The sequence below is a fragment of the Dromiciops gliroides genome, chromosome 2 (assembly GCF_019393635.1).
Source record: "Dromiciops gliroides isolate mDroGli1 chromosome 2, mDroGli1.pri, whole genome shotgun sequence".
Taxonomy (NCBI): Eukaryota; Metazoa; Chordata; class Mammalia; order Microbiotheria; family Microbiotheriidae; genus Dromiciops; species Dromiciops gliroides.
Window position 1 is genome coordinate 605,156,902 of NC_057862.1, and position 13,618 is coordinate 605,170,519.

The following is a 13,618-nucleotide window of genomic DNA, read 5'->3' on the forward strand; positions in this document are numbered from 1 at the left end:
CGAGCATTATTTTCTCCAAACTGAATATAGAATTTAGTCCTAATCCACAGGAGAAACAATCTGGATTACTTGATGACCCTTGAAGCCACCTGAATGACCCAGACTATACCCCCAACCAACTACAGCAGCTAAATGGGAATCTTTTTTTCTGAGTTCAAACATGTTTTCTTAGGTATTAGGCACCAAGGGGATACAAGATAAGATGCTTTTCTTGTATTTAAGCTTACAATTTAAGAGGGGACATAAAATTATTTTTAGTTATTTATGACTATATATAACACATGCATATAATACTGTGTTTGAAGGCAGAATACAAAAAATACTTTCTTTTAAGAAAGGTACAGAGTTCTGGGGGAGCATAAAGGGAATTATTTCTAGTGGAGAAATCAAAGGTCATGATTGGGCCTTTCAGCAGGTTGATGTAAAAATGTGGGACTGGTATATCGAGGACCCTGACTGGTCTAGTTTGGCTTTGGGGCAGTAGGAAATGAGGCTAGATCTTTTTAAAGCGAGGCAGTGGGATGTCATTGGTTTCTGAGCAAGCAATATACTCATACCTCTGTCAGATGATTACTCAGGGTAAAAGGAGAGCTACAACAGAGTAGAAAGGGAAGAGACCAGTTATCAGACATACCTGGGTTCCAATTAATAAGAAGGGTACATTCGGTGCATATTCCTTTAATTCTGGTACCCACTCCTCCTTCACGTTTTGAAAGGAGGCTGGGTTTACGACAGAAAAACATATAAGGAAGACGTCAGTCATAGGATAAGATAAAGGTCTCAGGCGATCATAGTCTTCCTGGGGAAAGAGGAAAAAACTCTGTTGCATTTTAAAGTAAAATATTCACGAGCAGCAGACAAATGGAATGTGTACAAATGGCTACTTTAAAACACTTTAATTCCCCGTTTTTCATGTTGATTTCAAAGGTGCTTTAGTTGTTTTCAGTCACGTGTAACTATTTGTGTCCCCATTTGGGGTTTTCTTGGCAAAGATACCATAGTGGTTTGCCATTTCCTTCTCCAGTTCATTTTACAGAGGAGGAAACTGAGGGAAACAGGGTTAAGTGACTTGTCCAGGGTCACACAGCCAATATGTGTTCTGAGGCTAGAATTGAACTCAGTTCTTATTGACTCTAGGCCCAGCACTCTATCCAGTGTACCACCTAGCTGCTTTTTGATTAAAATATTTTTACTTTATTGTAGTTAAACATTGGGGCAGAGGTCAATAGAAGAGAAACTATAATGACACCATTAACGAACAACATGGAGAATAATGGTTACTAAAAGCCATTACTTTTTTTTTTTTTTTAGTGAGGCAATTGGGGTTAAGTGACTTGCCCAGGGTCACACAGCTAGTAAGTGTTAAGTGTCTGAGGCTGGATTTGAACTCAGGTACTCCTGACTCCAGGGCCGGTGCTCTATCCACTGCGCTACCTAGCTGCCCCAAGCCATTACTTTTTAAACTCAAAGCCTTGGATTTCCTAACTCCAGCTTCTCTTCACATATTTTGATCATACTAGCTTGAATCCACTCTACTTCAGACATACAATGATAAAAACTTGTATGTTAGTTTACAGTTTATAATGTAAGTTACTCATATTCTCTAATTTGATCCCCACAACTCTTAGTTGTAGGTGGTACAGCTATTATTATATTTATTTTACAAGTAATAATAATGACAACTAGCATTTATATAGAGCCTTATCTCATGTGATCCTCACAGCAATCCTGTGAAGTAGGAGCTATCATTAACCCCATTTTATGGAGAAACCGAGGCTGAGAAAGGTTAAATGACTTTCATGTGGTCATGTAGCCAGTAAATGATGAAACAGAATTAGAACTCAGGTCTTCCTGCCTCTGGGCCCAACACTATTCACTCAACCACCTTGCTGTCTCTAAATAAGTAAATTGGGATTTTGAAAGCTTAAGTGTCTTTCCCAAGGTCACACATGTATCCTAGAACCTCAGAGTAGAAAGGGGCCTTACTGATCATCTAGTCCAGCCAATACCTGAAAAATAATCCTCTACCACATACCTAAGAAATGGCCATCCAGCTTTGAATTAAAGACTTGTAGTGAGAGGAACCTATTTCCTTCCTTGGCAGCCAGTTATATTTTTGTATAGCTCTAATTGTTAGGAAGTTTTACCTTACAAAATTTTTTGCACATATTGTCAGTCACAATTGTTGGTTTGTTGCAACTTTTTTTTTTTTAAACTTATGAGAAGGGGCAGCTAGGTGGTGCAGTAGATAAAGCACTGGCCCTGGATTCAGGAGGACCTGAGTTCAAATCCAGCCTCAGACACTTGACACTTACTAGCTGTGTGACCCTGGGCAAGTCACTTAACCCAAATTGCCTTACCCCCCCCCCCCCAAAAAAAAAGAGTTTAAAAATTTTTTTTAAACTGAATGAAACATTTTTTTAAAAATCTGTTTCCATCACAGAAAATTTAACCTTCACCTTTACAATCTGATAGTTGACAAAATGAATGTCTCATAAATTTGGTAAAAATTCAACTAATAATTGGTTTCTTAAAGTTTTGTGTCTGGATGACTTTGCTATCCCTCACCCAACATATACAAATCACAGTGGAAAAGAAGGGTTATCTCTGTCTAGGATGTCTCATAATTGTGCTTTAGGAATCTGGTCTAAATGCAGGAAGTGGGAATTCACACATTCACATCTTCTGGGTTCTTTACTATAAATAGATGGGGAGTTTGTGTATGTGAAACTTAAATACCTCAATGGATCCCTCATCTCACCAGTGTGGGCAGTCTTTCAGTTAGTATAGATCACAATCCATCCATTACCTTATCTTGTGTAACTTATCTACATACTTCCAACAAATTCTCCGCAGGGGGCCACCTAACTTCTAGGTGTTCAATACCAGTCCATCTCACTGGCTTTCGCTACATGGCCAGTCCACCATATTTTCTTCTCTTTTATATCACAATTTATCCAGTTTTCCAGACCAGAATCCAGTTTCCTCCTGATGACATCTTACCACTTCAAGAAGACAAGAGAACTCAGAGACTTTATATGTTTTGTTAGTTTTTTACTATCTCCTTTCTGTTATAATATACACTATCTGTAATATGTACTCTCTGCAGAGGCTCTCCCTTTGCAAGACTAATGTCAAAGCGTCAGTTCATGAGGACAAAAAAAGAAAAATCGCCCCTCTGGACAAAACTTTCCTCTCTTCCTTTTCTACATTGTTGTTCACATATTATTAGTTAGCAATAGTTATTATATTCTTTTTACTGTTCCATCAAGGAAATATTTTGTTTCTTGAGGAACAAAAGGGGGGAATGTGGTAAAAAGTTTTAACAGTCGGTTAGATAATGGAGAGACGCCAGTTTTTGGGTTTTTTTAGGACCACCCTTTTGGGGAGGAGACCAACAGCATTGCCTGCTGAGCACTCGACTTCTGACTTCCGGGGTGCGAGCTTAAAAGGCAAGGAGAGAACGGAAGTGGGAGCTTTTCCTGCTCCGCTGGTCTCCTGGCTGCACTGCACAGACAGACGCGGACTGGAGTTTGACTCGGCCCAGCTCTCGGTTAACAGCACGCGCTTGACTCGGTCTCTCTCCCCAAAAGTGGCCTTGGGTTTTGGTGAGTTTTATACAAAATATAGACTAAGCCTAGACTTAAGACGATTTGTATTGTATTTCTACTTTCCTATCCTTCTAATCAACATCACCTTGTGACTAGCATACAATAAAGGCTCTATCTAGAAAACCAGAAGCTTCTTCCATTTACTAGTCTGGGAGATAAATTGAGGGAAAGGTTAAGTAGGGGAGATTTATGATCTAATATCCAATTTTAATCTCACACTGGGTTTTGTATATAATTGATGATTGGTACTATGCTTCCGTATTTACATCCACCCTCAATTGCTATTTCAGGTAGTATTATCAGTGAAAAGAAAATGAATTTTGGAGTCAGAGGACCTTGGTTCAGATGCCAGCCATGGTCAAGGCATTTCAATTTGTGCCTTGCTTTCCTCACCTGTAAAAGAAGGTTCTGAAGTAAAAGACCCCTAAAGTTCTTTGCAATCTAAAGCTATGATTCAATGATTACACCACTGAGCCCAAAGTATACCAATCCCCCCCCCCCCCGGTCTTTTTCAGATCAGCTGCTGTGCAGCTATGACACTCTCACAACTAAGGAATTTGCTTTTCTTTTGACCCATTTGCAAATTTGATAAACATGATAGCTACACCTTTTTCTAAGTCATATCAAAATATTAAGTAGTCATGATTCAAACTCACTCTTCAGATCCCAAATACAGTGCCCTCTCCACTGTACTACATTGGCTTTCCAAATCCATATTCACTAAATTTATCTGGCATGTTCAAGGAATGAGAATGATAACCTGTTCATTTGTGGGTAACCAATTTTCACTGAATTAGGATACAATTAAAAAAACACTTAACATGCTTATTCTATTGATAAAATAATCTTTGAAGCCTGTCTTAATAAAAATGCTGATGAATAAGATGCCTCCTTTTGTAGGGCACATCAGTAATCAGAAGAGTTTGTTCTGGTATTTGACGACTGAGTGGATAAGAGGGGAGACACAAATTCCTCTGTCTCTTCTTTTATCCTCAAGTTTAAAAATAGAGAGAGGACTGTAGTCAAATCTGTTGCTTTTGAGCAAAGTGATAATACGCCATTGCTGGGGAAGGACCAAGAAGGAAACTTTAATCACAACAGGTATTAAATGGGAAAGGTTACATAATACATGTATTTATGGTAGAAAAAACAGACTAGAGTTCACCCTCACTCTCCATTTTGGCAAGTCACAACCTCTGTGGCTCAGCTGCCCCAAATACCTCAGAGTAAATGTTGTCATGAATATTAAAATGTTTAGATAGTGGTGAAGTAAAAATAATAATAGCTAGCATTTTTATTTTATTTATTTATTTATTTATTTATTTATTTATTTATTTATTTATTTATTTATTTTTTGCGGGGCAATGAAGGTTAAGTGACTTGCCCAGGGTCATACAGCTAGTAAGTGTCAAGTGTCTGAGGCGGGATTTGAACTCAGCTACTCCTGAATCCAAGGCCAGTGCTTTATCCACTGCACCACCTAGCTGCCCCCAATAGCTAGCATTTTTAAGGTTTGTAAAGTCCTTTATAAATAGCTTATCTTATTCTCCTTGGGAAGTAGGTGCTATTATTACCCCCAGTTTACAGAGGAGGAAACTGAGGTAGTGGCTTGCTCCAGGTCATAACAGTTTAGTGTCTAAAACTGCATTTGGACTTAGATCTTCCTTACTCCCAAGTGGCATTGCCCAACATACTGTGCTACCTACCTACCTATATGTAAAAGTTGACTAATTTTATTGGTAGTATCATGATCTGAAACTGAAAAAGACTTTTCAGAAGGCATGTGTATTTTTAAATTGTGCTTTTGCTGAAAGGAATACAGTTGTGTTCATGTTGCTTTGTTTTCTTGGGTCTTTCCTGTCCCTTTTAAATTGTAAATTACTCTTCCAGAGAGCAATTGTCTGATTTATTTCTATCATAGCCACTTAACCCAGGAACTTTATTCTTCTGCACTCTTAATACTAAAACAGAACAAACCTATGCCCTGCTGAAACTTGATTTGTGAAACGGATGTGGCCCACATCTATAGTATTAAAATAATTAATCCTTTTTCTTCAATGCACCTTTGACTATGACATACATTGTGAATTGTGATGGTGTGTTCCAGAATGACCATTTAACTAATCTAGACGATCAATTTTCATATAATTTGAATCCACTTTAAAAAAAACCACATGAACAATATTGAACATAATCTTTAGGATTTTAAAAACTTTATTTTATTAAAAGACCAGGAAGCTACTTTAAAACATTTCAAGAGATGCTATTTCTCTGACTTAAAATACATCAATAGAGTCTGTGGCTAAGATGAAATCTTTCAGCCTCTAACCTTAGATCCAATGTTTGACTATGACCATAAGGATCAGTCTATTACCTTGATTAACTAAAGTATTGATTTCCTTTAATTATATGTTAGCATCATTTTGTTCACTTATCTATCCATGGTGCATGCAATTCTCTGAGATAAAACTGCTTGAACTCTGAGCATCTTGAATGAACTCAGGAAGAAATTTTTTAAGGAGTAAGTAAGCACCCATCTGTCTCATCCTCTGTGTACTTTTAGTTTGTCAGCATAAAGGAAGTGTGCATTTGTGGTCACTGTCCTTAATTTGGGAACGGTCAATTATCCAAGTCACTTTTCCTCATTTGCCCATGGTCAAATCTGAATGCTCTTATTAAATTTTTTTAAACATCAATTAAAATTTTTTAGTTCTAATTGAGGAATCTGGCATATATTTTTAGGTACTAATACATTTAAAGCTGGCAACTAGAATAATATCAGGAGCCCAAGGAAGAACCAAAACATTGAAAATGCCCACAGTAAAAAAATCTATAAAATAGAAGAATTCTCTAACCTGAAGTTACAGGCTCAAGCAGTATGCCAGTATGCTCTGAGGATTTCTGCTTCCTCTTAATTCTGGCCAAAGAAACAGCACCTCTCTTCAGAAATGCTTTGAAGTGATTTTCTTTTCCTAGTGGTACTCTTTTAAAAGATTTCTATTTGAAATATTCCAATGAATTATGTTTTCAAAGCATGTTTAGAAATTACTATCTTATTCTTCTGTCTCTATCCTTCAGGCCTGGGTCCTGCCAACAAGACTGTATATTGGTAAAGAGAATCTTTGGCCACTTAACTGACTAGCAAAAGCCTAATGAATAGCCCAAGAACCCTAAAAGTAGGGTTTACTGCTACCTGAGTCAGTAATGGGCCTTAACTGATGACTGACAGAATCCTCTGGAGCCCCTCGATTCTGTTATTAGAAATCTTGTTACTCTGCTTACTTCCCACTCCCAACCTGACTCTTCAAAAACTTCATTCTTGGGGCAGCTAGATGGTGCAGTGGATAGAGTGCTGGCCCTGGAGTCAGGAGTACCTGAGTTCAAATCCGGCCTCAGACACTTAACACTTACTAGCTGTGTGACCCTGGGCAAGTCACTTAACCCCAATTGCCTCACTAAAAAAACAAAAACAAAACCAAAAAACTTCATTCTTACCTACCACCTCTGGCTTTGACCTTTCAGGTGATAACTGTCAATCAGAATCTGGACAGAGGTGAACTATTACTGACTCTGACCTCTTTAGATCAAGCAGATGAACACCCCAGTGAATCAAAAGGAACTGAATGGTACTCACCCTGCTCTCATGCCCTGCCAATGGTGCCTATTAACTTCTTTTTTTTTTTTTTTTTTGCTGGGCAATGGAGGTTAAGTGACTTGCCCAGGGTCACACAGCTAGTAAGTCTCAAGTGTCTGAGACCACATTTTAACTCAGGTACTCCTGAATCCAGGGCTGGTGCTTTATCCACTGTGCCACCTAGCTGCTGCTGCCTATTAACTTCTTAAATCTGTGTTGTACATGTTGGCTCTAAAACTGGCAAGTCATGCTGGCTCTGCTTTGAATTACACGTGCAAAGCACTTTACAAATTTTAAAGTGTTATTATATAAATGTCAGTTATAAAGAGTTATAAAGGTTAGCATCTCCCTCAAGATAAGTCATTTTTAAATTAGGGATACACATATATTTGAGTATTTGTATTAATTATAGACACAAGGGTATATATGTATGTGTATATGTGTGTACATATATATCTATATATAAAATGTACCTTGCCTAATATTAGTTGATTTAAGTACTAGCTTATGGTACAATAACTAGTAATTAAAAGACCTGGGATATCTGCTCTAATAAGTGATCTTTCATTTCAAGTTAAGATAGGTAAGGGAGCATATGAAAAACACACTAAAATACTTCAAGTATTTATTATATTTCATCAGTATGGGGACTCCCCTCCACAAATGCAGGTTTTTGTCCTCTCTATCTAACTCAGGAAGAGTTAGCCAAACAGCTCATTATAATGAGATTGATGCCACATTACTGAGTTTCTAGGCTTTAAAATCTATTCATTGTTCAGGCTACTTAAATACTTTCAAAGATCCTTGATTCATCAAGGTGAATGAAATCCTTTCATAGAGGCAGACCCCTGCATACTTTACAGAGCCGTAATTCTATGAATGTAGGTGCTCCCTCCATTCATAAAGATCACAGTTCTTGGGGGCAGCAGCTAGGTAGCTCAGTGGATAAAGCACTGGCCCTGGATTCAAGAGGACCTGAGTTCAAATCCAGCCTCAGACACTTGACACTTACTAGCTGTGTGACCCTGGGCAAGTCACTTAAACCTCATTGCCCTGCCCCCCCAAAAAAAACTGGAAAAAAAATCACAGTTTTTCAGTGCCTAGAGAGCTGAAGAAACTGGAAAAAAATCCACCACCCCCCCTGCCCCCCACCCCCACCCCAAGCCAAACTTGTGATGAAACTCTTTGTGTTTAACAAGACTAGTTCTCAAGACAACAAATATACATTACTGGCATGTACTGGAAGCCCAGCTAGCTTTAGAATGTACCAAGATATGCATTTTGCTGGCCTAGTCTTTCAAAAATTACCTCTGATGGTGCCTTTGGGTAGGACTTGATAGTCCATTTACACAAAAACAATTGTCATCTAATAAACCTTTAATGATGGTTTTGCTGATAGCCCAAGCCTGGCGAACTAAAAGGCATGAGAAAAATCTTGGTAGCTTTGTCTAAGAAAAACGAGGAAGCTACATGTGTTTCTATATATTAACATAGCCATCTTAACTATAATTAAATATTCATTTATTCATATTAATTTACATTGTATATGTTGATTTCTATATGCTTATCTTTCCCATTTTAAATGAAAACACTATAGCAGATGTGGTTTTTTTTCAATCCTTTTAACTGCTGTTTATTCTACAATAAACTGCTACTTAGAAATCACAAAGCAATATTACTAGAGGCTTGTTAGGTACCAGGCACAAAGCTAGGTGCAATTAAATTAGATTCAACATTTATTGAGTAGCTATACTGTATAAGACTTTTCAAAGGATACAAAAATGAACTGTAATTTTTTTATGGTGGTCTTTTTTCATATATTTATTGTTAACACTGCAATACATAATGGCCAAATATCCCAGAAAAGAATATTTTTTGTTGCCCCTGGGTATATGATAAAATCCATTCTACCAACACCTTTCTTTGCCTCTCCACGAATGCCTGTGGGTTATACTTCCTGTTACTTGCATCTTCCTTATTCATGTATAGCAGAAATGTCAAGATTTCTGGTTCATCTCCTTCAGTAATATTTCAGAGAGAGTGCTGACCTGCTTTTTTTTTTGTTTTTGTTTTTGGTTTGTTTGTTTGTTTTTTTGGGACATTGAGGGTTAAGTGACTTGTCCAGGGTCATGCAGCTAGTAAGTATCAAGTGTCCGAGGCTGGATTTGAACTTAGGTCCTCCTGAATCCAGGGCTGGTGCTTTATCCACTGTGCCACCTAGCTGCCCCAGGAATATTTCATTCATTGATCAAGGGTCTCAACATTTAGACTACCAACAATCAAATGAAAGTTTGGTGGTTCAAAACACTGATTCTTAGCCCTCTTTGCCCCATTTCTAACCATTCTGCCATGGTTTCTGCAGAGGTAGGAGAGTCACATAAGACTGAAGCCCATTTTTGTTTTGGTTTCATGGATTGCCATCCTCTTCCCTTTGCCTCCCAAATTCACCAAGTGGCTAGGCTGGTCATTGGAAAACAGATTTATTCATTCCAAAGAGAAGAAAAAGGGAAAAGATTTGAAAAAACAATTTCAAGAAATCTTTCTCAATACTTGATCCCTGGGGGCAGCTAGGTGGCACAATGGATAAAACGCTGGCCCTGGATTCAAGAGGACCTGAATTTAAATCTAGCCTTAGACATTTAACACTTACTAGCTGTGTGACCCTGGGCAAGTCACTTAACCTTCATTGCCCTGCAAAAAAAACCAAAAAAACAACAACATAAAACCCTTGATCCCTAATATCACAGTTCTGTATGTGCTTCTAGAGGAGACAAAGATACCACTAAAATGAATAGAAGACAGAAGAACAAAGCCAGATTGGATCAAATGTATATAGAGCAGACAACACAATTGTGAGAACAATGAGGGATCATCTGGGAAAAAAACAAACAGAAGATATCAAAAGCACTGAAAAAAAAATTGAGACCTTATTGATTAAAAAAAAGAAACAGAGCACATCAGTAGCTACCAACCCATATATCCACTTGCCCATTTACATAAAGTCTTTGGAAGTTACCCGAGGGCATCTTTGATGAGGGAATAAGGGAAAGGCTTTCATAAGTGATAGTCAACAACAGACCTTACCTCTACCATTTCACAATTTTAGAAAACATAAGATCCCATTGTCTTATTTTTTGTTGATTGAAAAAACATTTCATTTTGGCAAAATAAAATGCCAGCCTATGAGCTCCTTCACAAGCTGTTTCCCATACATACATTAAAGCCACTCAGGAGTCTTTGGAAGATGGAATGATTCCTCTGTTCAGGAAAGGCTCAGATCATGAACATCAGGTAAGGCCTAAAAGAAGGGACTGTTTGTCAAATATATATCACCACGGGGGGGGGGGGGGGATTGGGGAGAGTCCAAGAAGGTTCTCTATGGAGGGTGAGATCCTCCAGATATTCCTGTTTGCAGATAACATTGTTGTGATTGCATCAAACCCCAAGACACTGCAGGGCCTCCTGGAAGAGATCTGTAATTACTCAAAGGAATTTGGCCTGTCAATCCACAAGGCAGAGACAAATGAACAAGGAGTTGAACTCAAGACTGAAAACAGGAGGAAGAGTATGAGATGAACTAGTCGCTTTCAGAAATCTGCCAAGCTTTTTGCCCGCCACCCAGCTTCCCACAGAAGCAAAGGTCCATCTTCCTAATACTAAAATTCTGTGGGTGCTGCGATATGCCAATGAGACGTGGAATGCTGCTGCCCCTCAAAAACTAAGAACGGGTATCACCCAGAGGACAATGGACTTGGTTGGGAGCATGCTGCAGCATGTGACCAACAAGAAATTCTGAAGAACAGGAGGGAATGTGTCAGGGGAAAAAAGAGGAGCTCGTCACATGGCAATGGCAAGGGAAGTTAGATGAACAGCCAGAGTTCTCCACAGGAGAAATGAAGGAAAAGCTGCAGAATGTCGGGTGAACCCCCACAGTGAGGGAGAACATGGTCAGGAGTCACCCAGGATGAGTAGGCACGTATGGGTTGCAACCTGAACTGGTGGAAGGAACTACCAAATGAATGTAATAATCACAGAACTTTCTGAATGCAAAGGTAAGTATATATGCCTTGAGGGAGTTGATGAAACAATATAGACTATCTGGTTAGCTAAAGAAGAGGTACACATAGTCATTGCTATATGAATTTGAAGTAGGCAGAGATCATTATGGGTAGAAATAATTAAAAGAAAGCTTTATGAAGGAAGTGGGATGAGCTGGGCCTTAAAGGAAAGAGGCTTCAGTTAAGAGATTCATAGAAATAATAGAATTGTAGGCTTGAATCTTATTTTATTTTTTCCAATTACATGTAAAAATAGTTTTCAATATTTTATTTTATTTTATTTTATTTTTTGCGGGGGCAATGAGGGTTAAGTGACTTGCCCAGAGTCACACAGCTAGTAAGTATTAAGTGTCTAAGGCTGGATTTGAACTCAGGTCCTCCTGAATCCAGGACCTGTGCTTTATCTATTGTGCCACCTAGCTGGCCCCAACATTTGAGTTTTATGATTTTGAGTTCCAAAATTTTCTCTGTCCCTTCTGTCCTTACCCCTCCCCAAGGCAGCAAGCAATCTGATAAAATTGTAGACTTGAAAGAGACAATTTAGTCCAAACCTCTCATTTTGCAAGTAACCAAACTTAGGGCCACGGAAATGATTTACTAACAGCTACACAACTGTGACAAGTGTCATAGAAAATACTGCAGCCTGGTCTCTCCTGCAATAATTTTCTGTTACTGATGAGGAAGGGCATTCCTGGTGAAGGGAACATATGATACAGAAACATCGGATATAAGCATGCCAGAGCCTTAAACATTTACGTTTTTAGTATAATTCAAGGATGGCCAAAAATCTCTAAAAATTGTCTTGGTGTAGCTGTTTTAGTTACTTCTGTATATCCTTTCCACTTCTGTGTTATCTCCTTGGTCTAGCTCAAACAGGCTTTTTATTGTGTAAGACAATATCAGGGGCCTCGGTGATAAAATGAAGGACCCTACACATAAAATATCAGGCTCCAGGAGTAAATTCTCTCTCATCTGAACTGGAAAAATTTTCCTGGGTCTGTGATTTAAGAAAGTCTTTTTAAATTAACTTCCACAAGCTTTACAGCATTAAACAAGGGCTTCCTTTTCCCTTATGTTCTAAAAAAAATTTTATATAAAGGATTAAAATTCCAATTTTAGTGAGAATATTAATTTTTAAATCTTCACTAGAGAGAGAAGAGGTCTAAAAAGAAGCTGTGAAAAAAATTCCTTGTTTTCTCTTTTCTCATGGTTTATACCTCACCCCCAATTTTTTCAGGGGAATAAAAAGAAAAATCTCTCCTCTTTCCAAATTTTGTCTAGCTTTCTTCTCCTCTGAGTTTTCCTCTCTCTATCAATTTTATAATTTCAATATTTTTCCTTTAAAAAAGCACTGAAGAGGGGCAGCTAGATGGTGCAGTGGATAGAGCACCGGCCCTGGATTCAGGAGTACCTGAGTTCAAATCCGGCCTCAGACACTTGACACTTACTAGCTGTGTGACCCTGGGCAAGTCACTTAACCCCAATTGCCTCACCAAAAAATAAATGAATGAATGAATAAACAAACAAAATAAACAAATAAAAATTAATTAACTAAAAAGCCCTGAACAAAGCTATATTGCTAATATACCCTATTATGTATGCAATTAGCCCTTCTGACTTGAGTGGAACAGGAATCCTACCCAATAGAATATAAAAAGTCAGTCAATTCAATCCATCAAACATTCATAAAGCCCCTACTAGGTAAAAGTCAACATTTACAGGGAATCTGAAACTAAAATGAAAACTATCTGCTCTCAAGGGACTTACATTCTATCATTGTGTTTATAATATGTACAGATAAAGTAAAAGCAAAACTTTGAGTAGGAAGAGACTGATGGGAACAAAATAGAGCCTTCCAGGCTAAAATCTATGTAAAGGTATGAGGTTGGAGAGCCCAGTATGGCTTGAAGGCTGACACCATGAAAGAGAGTAATATAAAGTAAGTCGGGGAAGGTTGTTTGCACCTACATAGAGTGCTTTAATTGCAGAGATGAGGAAGTTCTACTTAATCCTTGAGGAAATAGGGAGCCATTGAAGATTTCGGGGGGGGGCAGGGCACTGAGGGTTAAGTGACTTGCCCAGGGTCACACAGCTAGTAAGTGTCTAAGTGTCTGAGGCCGGATTTGAACTCAGGTCCTCCTGAATCCACGGCCGGTGCTTTATCCACCTCGACACCTAGCTGCCCATCATTGAAGATTTTTACATAGGAGAATGACATGGTCAGATCTCCATACTTTTGGACGTTTTTGAAAGTGTGGAGGACAGATCAGAGATAGAATGGACATAATAACCATGGAGATCAATTAGGAGGCAGC

At 38.4% G+C, this 13,618-nt stretch overlaps 1 protein-coding gene across 1 annotated transcript in view; it reads right to left on the bottom strand.

The window, feature by feature from the left end:
• The window catches only part of RHOQ (ras homolog family member Q), a 42,820-nt gene that overhangs the window by 2,098 nt on the left and 27,104 nt on the right, over window positions 1-13,618 (bottom strand). Inside the window, exon 3 of the mRNA XM_043990146.1 lies at window positions 635-799. Coding sequence (XP_043846081.1) covers window positions 635-799 — 165 coding nt within the window. The remainder of the gene's footprint in view (window positions 1-634; window positions 800-13,618) is intronic.